The sequence below is a fragment of the Oncorhynchus masou genome, chromosome 10 (genome assembly GCF_036934945.1).
Source record: "Oncorhynchus masou masou isolate Uvic2021 chromosome 10, UVic_Omas_1.1, whole genome shotgun sequence".
Classification (NCBI taxonomy): Eukaryota; Metazoa; Chordata; class Actinopteri; order Salmoniformes; family Salmonidae; genus Oncorhynchus; species Oncorhynchus masou.
In genome coordinates, this window is record NC_088221.1 from 12,115,253 (window position 1) to 12,128,087 (window position 12,835).

Sequence of the window (12,835 nt, forward strand, 5' to 3'; positions counted from 1 at the left end):
AAATTGGTCCACTCACACAGACAGCATCGTGAAGAAGGCGCAGCAGCGCCTCTTCAACCTCAGGAGGCTGAAGAAATTTGGCTTGTCACCAAAAGCACTCACAAACTTCTACAGATGCACAATCGAGAGCATCCTGTCGGGCTGTATCACCGCCTGGTACGGCAACTGCCCCGCCCACAACCGTAAGGCTCTCCAGAGGATAGTGAGGTCTGCACAACGTATCACCGGGGGCAAACTACCTGCCCTCCAGGACACCTACACCACCTGATGTTACAGGAAGGCCATAAAGATCATCAAGGACAACACCCACCCGAGCCACTGCCTGTTCACCCCGCTATCATCCAGAAGGCGAGGTCAGTACAGGTGCATCAAAGCTGGGACCGAGAGACTGAAAAACAGCTTCTATCTCAAGGCCATCAGACTGTTAAACAGCAACCACTAACATTGAGTGGCTGCTGCCAACACACTAACTCAACTCCAGCCACTTCAATAATGGGAATTGATGGGAAAGGATGTAAAATATATCACTAGCCACTTTAAATAATGCTACCTAATATAATGTTTACATACCCTACATTATTCATCTCATATGTATACGTATATACTGTACTCTATCATCTACTGCATCCTTATGTAATACATGTATCACTAGCCACTTTAACTATGCCACTTTGTTTACATACTCATCTCATATGTATATACTGTACACCATCTACTGTATCTTGCCTATGCTGCTCTGCACCATCACTCATTCATATCTTTATGTACATATTCTTTATCCCCTTACACTGTGTATAAGATATTAGTTTTGGAATTGTTAGTTAGATTACTTGTTGGTTATTACTGCATTGTCGGAACTGGAAGCACAAGCATTTCGCTACACTCGCATTAACATCTGCTAACCATGTGTATGTGACAAATAATAAAATTTGATTTTGATTTGATTTGACCAGGGACCACGGGGAGGGTTAAAGCGAGATCTTCCATCCAAAAGACAAGACAGCAAAAAGGCACGACCAGAGACAGCTTCACAACAGAATGCCCATCAGGGTCACGTTCAACAGAGTGCAATGTTGTGGAACGCTCAGATAGAAATAGGAGGTAGAACAACCAATCGTGTCATCCCTATTTATTTCATTTCTATCCGGAACATTTGACTACTAAACATGGCCCAGCTTAACTCCCACACTAGCTGATTCAACACCTTGTGCTTGCTTTCAGCTGCAACTACAGGGTCAGACAGACTGTTTAAATTAAGACAGAGGAGCTGGAGTGAGATATGGCTCGGAAAGCTTACCTCAATCGAGGGATGAGAAATGCGCTGTACTCCGAATTGTCTATATTATCCCAGCTGTGACACTGAGAAGATTGAATGACAGGCACTTAAAAACCAGTCGTTCAATCTTCTCTGTGTAACAGTCGGTAGTGATGGGGAAAATAAGCTTCCTGAGGCATTGAGGTTTTCCAGTCAATTGTGTCAGAAATGGGTTCATTACTCAAGGCTTTGTTCAACACAGCATACACTAGTGGCAGCTGCTGGTCAAAATCATTTAGAACAGCCAAATTATTATAGATAGACTTTTTGTCTTCTACCAAACCAAATCAGGTGGATGTTGGACGAAACAAAGCTTCGGACTTCATTGATCATGTGCTTCTGATAAAGTGATACAGGCATCGGCATACTGCTTCGAGGTAGTGATTTCGACTCATGCCTTGAAGCTCCGGTATCAAACGTAACATCACGAACAGTTGGGATAAAGGGACAATATGGTGTACAACACATTTCCCATCCCTGGATTGATGTATATTTTCCAAGCCATATCTCGCGCCAGCTCCGCAGCGTCTTAATTGAAGCAAATGGCCTGTCCGACCCTGTAGTGCTGCTGTAAGCAAGCGTAAGGCATCAGATTTGCTGGCTACTCCCACTCCAACAATACAGTGTCTTCTAGCTCAAGAGAAACCATTTAGCTGCAAAATAGTTTGAAATGAGCCTTACTTTGACTTCATATGGTCCTTCATATGCTGAGTGAGGGCACATGCCTGCACAAAACCTAAACACCCTTTTCATAGCTTCACATGATTGTGGTCTAACCTAGTAGCATCTACATGGGGAGTCTAATCTCTAATGCCAGGCCACAGCCCCTGCTGCAAACATAAGAGAGGCCAGGGAAACCCTGTTTGTAAATCACCTCTCCATCATGTGACCTACAGGGGGCAGAGCTAGGGAGGAATCAATTGGCCAGACTGACCACATTGCAAATGTATGCCAGGTGTCATGATGCTACGATAAGTGTTTAACATATCAGCTAACCGCATCACATGATTTAGCAATTGTAACCCCGACTGTGCAGTCGAAGACGCGGCACACCACCTTTGGTTTATGTAATGCAATGTCTGCAATGCACAGTGCCTTCAGAAAGTATTCAAACCCCTTGACTTATAACGCATTTTGTTGTGTTATAGCCTGAATTCAAAATTCTACACACAATACCCCATTTCAATTTTTGCAAATGTACCGAAAATTAAATACATTTGTATTCACACCTCTGAGATAATAATTTTCCAAAATGTGGAAAAAGTCAAAGAGTGTGAATACTTTCTGAAGGCACTGTAGGTGACCGATATCACTGTAACTTAACAAACTTTGTTTGTTTGATGCAATACACATCCCACAATTGTGAAATATGTGTGATGGTAATATCTTGTGCAGCCCTATTGGGAATAGAAGAGATGTTCCTGACGTCCTCCTACCTTATCACTGTCCACAGTGTTCTGGGAGGTCCTGGAGGCGATGGAGACGGTGTCTGGCTGGCTGCTGCCGTCACCCTGACTGTCGACATCCTCACCAGCATCCCTGGACAGACACACACACACACACACACACACACACACACACACACACACACACACACACACACACACACACACACAGAGAGAGTTAAAAGGGATGTGTCACATGACTGTCTGTCTTGATGTTCGTTTGTTGATGGGGATGTATCGTATCTTTCGCCATCCTAATCGAAAAGATGGACCAAATCAAATATAATGAGCCATACTGATCTACCAAATATGGTTATTGTTTATTTGACTATTGTTTATTCTTCCAGGTGTTGCTTATGTGGGTGCCTGCCATGGCAGAGTGATGGGCCTGCTCACCTTTTGCTGTTGTTGCGTGGCTTGGCAGGGGTTTTGGGCATGTGGATGGGCTCCTTCAGCGCCCCCTTGAGGTGGATGATCCTCTCCTGGATCACCTCCCGGATGTTCTTGATCCATTCCTGCTTTGCTTCAATGCTGGACGCCTGGGGAGGAGAGAGAGACACACCACATCACATTGAACTTTTTGGGTCCTCTGGCCTCTGTCACTTGAAGTTCACGAGAAGGTGTTGGCGTACAAAGGAGAAAAACTGCACTGTAACCCTGAAGCTGTTGCTGTGTAAATGATGCCTTCTGCAAGGCATGACCCTTACAGGCCTAGTCCTTAGGCAGACTATATTATATGTTGCCTTTAATGGCCCTCAATGTCCTGAAAAATCTTGAAGATCAGTAGAAGGCAGCTTTAAGAGACCTGGGCCCCGTATTCACAAAGCATCTCAGAGTAGGAGTGCTGATCTAGGATCAGGTCCCCCCTGTTCGTATAATCATATTCATTATGATCTAAAAGGGAAAGCTGCCCTAAACTATCTTTAGGAATCAGTAGATGCCTTTGTGGACCTACCTTGAGGACAGTCTTGTTGTCAGATGAGGGGGTCCTTCCAGCCCACAGGGCAAACTTACAGGGGTCCCCTTCAATGTGCTCTGTCACGCCCAGTTCTGATGTCTGGAGATGGAGAACAACAAGTTCTTAAACACTGTTTTCAAATGCTTGTTATGAATTGGAACATCCCAAATAATGTGTTCAGTATTCAATTGAATATAATTTAAAACACCCCAATAGCAACGTTCCCTGTATAATGACATGGCATTTAAGAGGTACATTAAGATACGGTCATAGTAAATCCCATCCAACTTTCCTCTTTGTCCCTGTGGACTGTAGTCCTTGGATCCTGGCTGGTCGCGTGTCCCAAATGGCACCCTATTCCCTATATAGTGCACTGATTATGACCAGGGCCCATAGGGCTCTCTCCATAAAGGCAAATAGGGTGCCATGTGGAAAGCAACCTGGAACAGCTGCTATTGGACACGCACATATGCATTCATAATTCATGCTTTAATTCAGGACTGAGACCACTCCATCTGCTCGGGGTTTCATGTTTTCAACACCTGCCTTTTTGTGTTCTCCCTCCACAGCTTCCTCTAAAACACCCTGAAATACTGTAGCCTATTACACAAGCGGGCAATTAACACATATACCGTAGTCCAGTCCTGCTTACACATAATCTACATCTTAGTCATTTAGCAGACACTCAATTGAGAGTGACTTTATTGAAATAAGAAGGCAAGAATATCTACATTTGAGCGTCGTACGAATCGTAGCCCACAATAGCATAAATACTCTGCGCACTCATCCAACGCAGGCGCACGCGCAGGCGGGCACGCGCTCAGGCGGGCACGCGCTCAGGCGCACAGGCACACACACACGATGGGGGCTTTACATCTCATCCAAGGCTGGATGCAAATCAAAGGGAATGGGTTGGCTAACCTCTTGGCCCACAGTGTGGAGCAAACATCTCCACTGGTTAAAAGCACCTGCCTTTCTGATCCAACTCACCAGGACTCCCCAGGACACATGCAAGGCATCACATCGTGATAGTATTATTAGGTTCACAGCTTGGCCAGCTGGATGACACAATATCTACATGAAAACACCAGCACTGTCTTGTGAAAATGCCCTTGAAAAGCTGCAACTCCAAATGACTATACGTAACCAGTCTCATTCCTTAGAGTGAGTCATGTGCAGCTTCATTCCTTTCAAAGGGACCTCTGACTTGAACTTTAGCTGTAGAGCAGGTAGGAGAGGAGGGGAGAGGACGAAAGAGACAAGGAGAGGAGAGGCGAGGAGAGGCGAGGAGAGGAGAAAAGAGGCGAGGCGATGAGAAGAGGCGAGGAGAAAAGAGGCGAGGAGAGGAGAAAAGAGGCGAGGAAAGGAGAAAAGAGGCGAGGAAAGGAGAAAAGAGGCGAGGAGAGGAGAAAAGAGGCGAGGAGAGGAGAAAAGAGGCGAGGAGAGGAGATAAGAGGCGAGGAAAGGAGAACAGAGGAGAGGAAAGGAAAAAAGAGGAGAAAAGAGGCGAGGAGAGGAGAAGAGGAGAAAAGAGGCGAGGAGAGGAGAAAAGAAGCGAGGAGAGGAGAAAAGAGGCGAGGAGAGGAGAAAAGAGGCGAGGAGAAAAGAGGCGAGGAGAGGAGAAAAGAGGAGAAAAAAGGCGAGGAGAGGAGAAAAGAGGAGAAATGAGGCGAGGAGAGGAGAAAAGAGGAGAAAAGAGGCGAGGAGAGGGGAAAAGAGGCGAGGAGAGGCGAGGAGAGGAGAAAAGAGGCGAGGAGAGGAGAAAAGAGGAGAAAAGAGGCGAGGAGAGGGGAAAAGAGGCGAGGAGAGGCGAGGAGAGGAGAAAAGAGGCGAGGAGAGGAGAAAAGAGGCGAGGAGAGGAGAAAAGAGGCAAGGAAAGGAGAAGGCGAGGAAAGGAGAAAAGAGGCGAGGAGAGGAGAAAAGAGGTGAGGAGAAGCGAGGAGAGGAGAAAAGAGGCGAGGAGAGGAGAAAAGAGGCGAGGAAAGGAGAAAAGAGGCGAGGAGAGGAGAAAAGAGGCGAGGAAAGGAGAAAAGAGGCGAGGAGAGGAGAAAAGAGGCGAGGAGAGGAGAAAAGAGGCGAGGAAAGGAGAAAAGAGGAGAAAAGAGGCGAGGAGAGGAGAAAAGAGGCGAGGAGAGGAGAAAAGAGGAGAAAAGATGCGAGGAGAGGAGAAAAGAGGCGAGGAGAGGAGAAAAGAAGAGAAAAGAGGCGAGGAGAGGAGAAAAGAGGAGAAAAGAGGTGAGGAGAGGACAAAAGAGGCGAGGAGAGGACAAAAGAGGCGAGGAGAGGAGAAGACAGAAAAGAAGGACAAGGAAAGGAGAAAAAGGGTCCAGGAAAGGAGTCCAGTCCTACCAGCAGTTTGTTCTTGAAGGCATATTTGGTGCGGCCGGCCGAGTCCTTGATCTCCTTGCTGAACACCAGGGAGATCTCGAACAGGAAGAGATGGCGATCCCGGCCCTTCCGGATCAGAGACTTGGGATCCCACACCTGGAACGTGTCCTGGATGAACAGCTCTCCCTGCACGTCCAGATTCTCATCGAAACCTGTCGGAGATCACATTGAAGTCAAGTAAGAACTTCAATTTAGTCATTGAAATAGAAGCACATTTTTTTGCAATTATGAAATTTGAAATTTCGGCAATTGGAATTGTCAGACTTCAATTCCAATTGTCCCCAACGCTGACAGAGAAACAACAACCTTCCAGCTCTATACTTGCCGACTTGCCGACAAAAGTTATTCCATGCAGTGCAGGTCTTACTGTACATTTCACAATTGTCCCTTAAAGGGACATATACAGTTAGTTAGTTTACTTCCACATGAAGTGATGTAACACCCTTTCTAAGAGAATTGGAGACGTTTTAAATAGAACGCAAGCACACACGTCTCCCTCCTGCTGTACCTTCCAGCATGGCGACGTGCATGGCGTCGTTGGCCCTCTTGGGGACACTAAGCATCACCTCCAGGCCGTCCTTAATCTCCCCCTTCCCCTCCTCACAGCAGGTCAGCAGCTCCTGAAACATGACATTTGGACCGTTTTCATCAGTTCCAGTGCATTGATGGGGTTCCTAAGTCTACAGTTCCTTGGCATGCATGTTAAACACAGGACAATCATTTCCCCAGCTGGATACTGTTTTATTAGGAACAGTCATTTGGAGAAGACACGTCTGGAAATGGTTTCAGTGCTATTTCTTATGCCAGGCACTGTAAAGGGGGATCTCTTGGCATAAGTGCACTATATAACATAGGGAATAGGATGCCATTTGGGATGCATCCTAAGATACTGTGTGATGACACATCACTAAGTGCTGCTATGGACATTTTAACACAGAGCTAAGGGCCCACACACAGGCAAGGGAATCAGCCGACTCATGGGAAGTGATTAATGAGCGTGGCCCTATGAGAAAGCTCAACGTAAACATGCTGATAGAGAGTAAGGGAGGGCTGCAGGGAAGGAGGGAGGGGAGAGAGGGATGATGGAGGGAGAGTGAGAGGCAGGGTGGGTGCATATGTAGGTGGGAGGGAGGGATAGAGAGAGGTAGAGAAGTGCTCCAGAATGCTTTGATGTTTCATATTTCCTGGGGGAAGTGGGATGGATCCTTGTCCCAAATGGCACCCTATTCCACTATTCCACATGTGCACTATATTGGAAACCTTGATAAAGATGTGCAAAGGAGACTGTTTTATTATTTAACTAGGCAAGTCAGTTAAGAACAAATATTATTTTCAATGACAGCCTAGGAACAGTGGGTTGTTCAGGGGCAGAACGACAGATTTAGTACCTTGTCAGCTCGGGGATTTGAACTTGCAACCTTCTGGTTTCTAGTCCAACACTCTAACCACTAGGCTACGCTGCCTCCCCACTGTATAATATAAATATTACAAATAATGAGCTACACTGTATATTGTATGCTATTTATAGATTTATAGATTTTATACTAATACAATCGCTCAGAGGAAAATATTATGTTTAACAAGTAATATATTTTTCTCTCAAAAAGATAGGAGTCGAATGACTGTGACACCCTGGCCATAGAGAGGCTTTTATTCACTATTTTGGTTAGGCCAGGGTGTGACTAGGGTGAGCATTCTATGTTCATTTTCTATGTTTTGGATTTCTTTGTTGGTTGGCCGGGTGTGGTTCTCAATCAGAGGCAGCTGTCTATCGTTGTCTCTGATTGAGAACCATACTTAGGTAGCGTTTTCCCACTGGGTTGTTGTTTTCTGTTTTTGTGTCTGCACCAGACAGAACTGTTTTGGTTGTTCTCTTTGTTGTTTTGGTTACTCAGTGCTCAGTTAAATAAACAAGATGGACACTTACCACGCTGCACCTTGGTCCCCACCTTCTTCCACCAACTGCCGTTACAATGACAGTATTGACACCCATGTTTAAAATACTGTAGGACCCACCCCTGTGCGGATAACGACACTGAGCCTTTTTCAAAAATGTTTTATGAGCTTGAGAGCAATCTTAGACCGTTCCTCCAGGTTTTCAATGGGTTTTAAGTCCGGAGACTTTAGATGGCCATTGCAAAAATCTGATTTTGTGGTCAATTAACCATTTCTTTGTGGATTTTGATGGGCTTACTGTCATGCTGGAAGATCCACTTGTGGCCAAGTTTCAGCCTACTGGCAGAGGCAACCCAGGTTTTTGGTGAAAGTGTCCTGGTAAATGTTCATGATGCCGTTGACCTTAACAAGGGCCCCAGGACCAGTGGAAGCAAAATAGTCCCATAACATCAAGGATCCACTACCATATTTTACAGTAGGTATGAGGTTCTTTGCATCCTTCTTTCGACGCCAAACCCACCACTGGTGTGCGTGGCTAAAGAGTTCTATTTCCATTTAATCCAACAAATGCAAATGCCTGAAGTTTGCTAAACGGCATTGGCACTTGGATTGTAACTGGTGCTAAGGTCAGATGACATGAAAGTAAAGCTCTTTGGCCACACACACCAGTAGTGGGTTTGGTGTCAAAGTGCTGAGTGATTAACCAAAATGTTTGTATTTTTGTTTTTTAAACAACTAATTGATCAAAATTGATTCAATTATTTGAATTCCATTTAGTGCTCAATGTGCAGCTTGCACAGTTTCTCCAGAGAGAAATCCGATCAAGCCAGAACTGTGTGATGTAGTAGGGAGTTGTAGTTAATTGACACATTTTCTGTGCTTAACTACAACAGCTAGGTTTCCATCTAATTGGTGACAGATTTTTAATTGAATATAAATAGTAGGCATTTTCCCACCAGTGCTATTTCCATCAAACGGACTTGTTGCTGATAAAGGTCAGTGTGTGATGACAGTGCACACAAAATGTACTTTTTTGCCATTCCCTAGTTGCTAATCAGTTCACGTGACAAAACAAGCAAGTATAGTGCAAAGAATCACTGTACCATCGAAATCACTGTGAAATATATTTTCCATCAATGAAAATATTGCATTTTCAGCTATTTGAAACTGGTGAACAAAACCGAAATTAAAAGACGCAAAAACTAAATAGCACACACAGAACAGATCTACCGCTTCTTAGACTTACTATCAATCAGAATGACACATCTATCACTTACATTTCTATGTGGATTTGGTCAGGTCGCCCAAAAAGTTACATATTGCAAAGTTTTCATGTACCGAATAAAAGTCTAAAGTTCAATGTGCTTCCATCGCATTTTCAACTCTACAATAGTTTTGTCACAAATGGTTGCGTTAAATAGCAAATGTGCCTACTTGGATCTCTAGCCAACAACTCTATAACAGTTTTTGTATTGGCCTCATGATGAAATCACTGAGTGGTTTCCTTCCTCTCTGGCAACTGAGTTAGGAAGGACGCCTTTATCTTTATAGTGACTGGTTGTATTGATACACCATCCAAAGTGTAATTAATTACTTCACCATGCTTAAAACACTATTATTGCACACAGTGAGTCCATTCATCTTATTACGTGACTTGTTATGCAAATGCTTACTCCTGAACGTATTTAGGCTTCAAATAACAAAGGGGTTGAATACTTGACTCAAGACGTTTCAGCTTTAATTAATTTGTAAAGTAATGTGAATAAATGATAAGCAGTAATGGGCAGTCACTACCATCATAGGACTTTTATTTAAAAAAATCTGTGTTACAGCATTCAACCCACAATGTATAGTGCATTTAATGTTTTATTAATATTGAATAATCGAAAACTGTGATTTTTTTAAAAATCGGACCTCAAATCACTAATCGCTCAGCACTAGTGTCAAAAGGATGCAAAGAACCTCATACCTACTGTAAAATGTTGTGGTGATCTTTGATTTTATGGGAGTATTTTGCATCCACTGGTCCTGGGGACCATGTTAAGGTTAATGACATCATGAACTTTACCCAGTTATCAACATTTTACAACGGCCATCTCGGTCTCCGGACTTGAACCTCATTGAAAACCTGTGGTTTGAATTCACAAGGGAAGTCCATAAGAGCAGATGAAGGATATCAAGGATCTTTTTTAGAAAAAAACTGTCTCGTTATCCTTGCCAGGGGAGGGTGCTAGAGTATTGAAAACAGGGGTGCCAATCATTTTAATTCTTATCTTGTTGAGAAAAAAGCAATTGTATTCATGTAAAATAATACAATTTCCTTCTTTTGGTAAATATTATTTTTAATGTCGCCAATCATTTCAGTCATAACTGTAGTGCACTACTTTTGAGGGCTCATAGGGCTCTAGTCAAAAGTAGTGCACTATATAGGTAATTGGGTGCCATTTGGGACAGAAATCTTTTGTCCCATCATGTTCACTACCTTGAGGAGAAGCTGATACTTAGTGATCCTCTGCACTGGCTTGATAAGGTAGGAGGAGATTGAGTTGGCCAATCCGTGTCGCTGCTGGATTTCCTGCACACAGAATTGACGACATCATGACGATTAAAGCATATTGATGTTGACATTGAGATACCTTAATGTGATGCCTATCATCATGTGTTCGTCTGAAATGGCACCCTATTCCTTATGGTCATTGTTCATATATAGTGCACTGTAAAGGGAATAGAGTGCCATTTGGAACAGAAGTCATAAGACTGAGTATGGCTGTGCACTTTCATGCAAAGAGACTAATGGTAGCAAGCAGAAAATGATTATTGGCTAATTGGCACCACCTACAGGTATAAGAGGAAAACTCATTCACTTACATCGAAGAAGCTTCCAGCATGCTCCAATATGAGTTGGCTGGAATCTGGTTTGTTTTTACAGTAATTTACATACATGTGGAATTTATCAGCCTGCAAAACAGAATGGGAAAATCCAGTCAAATTCAAATTACTGAACATGTATTTTCTTACATATATCTATCTATCTATCTATCTATCTATCTATCTATCTATCTATCTATCTATATCACTACGGTAAGTAACATTCACTGACAATGCATAAACCAAGCAGCTTTACAAGAGGCTATCATGGGGCGGCAGGTAGCCTAGTGGTTAGAGCGTTGGACTAGTAACTGAAAGGTTGCAAGATCGAATTCCCGAGCCGATAAGGTAAAAATCTGTCGTTCTGCCCATGAACAAGTCAGTTAACCCCCTGTTCCTAGGCCGTCATTGAAAATAAGAATTTGTTCTTAACTGACTTACCTCGTTAAATAAAAAATGAATGCTACTGTATGCCTGTTTATGGACAAAAGGGCTTTATAAAATACGATTGATTACAGATGTTCTATAAACTAATTGCAAGAATGTAAACAACATTCACATGTAATCATGAAGCCACAAGTCAGAAGTGCCATGTGGGCGGTGTAAGCAAAAAACTAAACACTATGGTCGTATTCACTAGGCATGAAACAGGATGGGACTACCTGGACGTTACCAATAAGAAATACTCATTTTCGGTTTCCATTGCTAAACGTTACACAACGTTTTCCTTTGTGTGCTCTAATTAACACGACCCATTGAGTGAAAACAGGAGTCTTACCCATGTGACAAAACAATGGCCCACATCTTCAGGTAGCTGTTCATAGTTCACTAGCTCTTTGAGGAAAATGCTGCAATTAGACAGAAAAGAGAGGGTTAACCATGCTAATATTCACTGCTTATCATAGAATACGTATTTCCACAACCAAAATCACATGAAATAGAAGTGATTTGAATTGGTCTCTCATGCAATGATTTGCACCTGAAACACAACAACAAAGCTAACTGATATAACAAGTTGGAATCTCTTTCAAATTAAGGATGTGTCCCAGATGACACCCTGTTCCCTATATAGTGCCCTACCTTTGACCCCGATCCTGGTCAAAATAAGTGCACTATATAGGGCATAGGGTGCCATTTGGGACGCATCCTCAATTTGAAAGAGACTCCTACCTGTTATGGAAGTCATAAATCTCCTGGATGTTGCCGAAGATGATGTGCTCCTTGTTGACGATGCCAGGCGGGATCTCCTCCACCCCACTCGTCATCTCCCACAGGTACGCCTAGACAGGACGAGGAGATGAGAGAGACACACAGTAAATTACATTCTATCATGTCCTACAACCAATCCTCACAAAACATCTTGGGCTTGTTTTTTCATCCTGGCAACCTTTTCAAAGAAGGGTTATAACTGTAATGTGTTTTTTTCCTCCAAAAATGTGTTGAATGCACTGGCTGTTAGTTGCTCTGGATAACTAAAATGTTACTGTAATTGAAATACCAATGACTGTGTAGGTGGAAAAACAAAGAACAAATCTGACTTATTATATCATTAAAACATCCCAAGAACCACTTCTATGAGTCCATGCCAAGGCCAAAACAACCCTGAAAAGAAGAGTTCCATTGCCAAGCGAAAATGGAAGAGGAATAAGCTTACCTCTAAACATTCATGCAAGTCCCTTACATAGGCCTTCTCAGTCTGAAGGAGTTCAGCCATTATGAACCTGGATAAATAAACACATGCGATATTATCACCAACCAGTACCAGTCAAACATTTGGGCGCATCTACTCATTCAAGGGTTTTTCTTTATTTTGACCATTTTCTACATTGTAGAATAATAGTGAAGACATCAAAACTATGAAAGAACACATATGGAATCATGTAGTAACCAAAAAAGTGTTAAACAAATCAAAAAAGATTTTAGATTCTTCAAAGGAGCCACCCTTTGCCTTGATGACATCTTTCC

The 12,835-nt window shown here is 43.2% G+C and overlaps 1 protein-coding gene across 2 annotated transcripts in view; it reads right to left on the minus strand.

The window, feature by feature from the left end:
- The window catches only part of LOC135547152 (kalirin-like), a 279,689-nt gene that overhangs the window by 70,796 nt on the left and 196,058 nt on the right, over window positions 1-12,835 (minus strand). For both annotated transcript variants that reach the window (XM_064975865.1, XM_064975866.1), the window contains exons 24-33: window positions 12,525-12,591; window positions 12,041-12,150; window positions 11,649-11,718; window positions 10,871-10,960; window positions 10,485-10,577; window positions 6,615-6,726; window positions 6,068-6,258; window positions 3,716-3,817; window positions 3,157-3,299; window positions 2,752-2,854 (exon numbers count right to left, since the gene is read on the minus strand). In XM_064975865.1, the coding sequence (XP_064831937.1) occupies window positions 2,752-2,854; window positions 3,157-3,299; window positions 3,716-3,817; window positions 6,068-6,258; window positions 6,615-6,726; window positions 10,485-10,577; window positions 10,871-10,960; window positions 11,649-11,718; window positions 12,041-12,150; window positions 12,525-12,591 (1,081 nt within the window). The remainder of the gene's footprint in view (window positions 1-2,751; window positions 2,855-3,156; window positions 3,300-3,715; window positions 3,818-6,067; window positions 6,259-6,614; window positions 6,727-10,484; window positions 10,578-10,870; window positions 10,961-11,648; window positions 11,719-12,040; window positions 12,151-12,524; window positions 12,592-12,835) is intronic.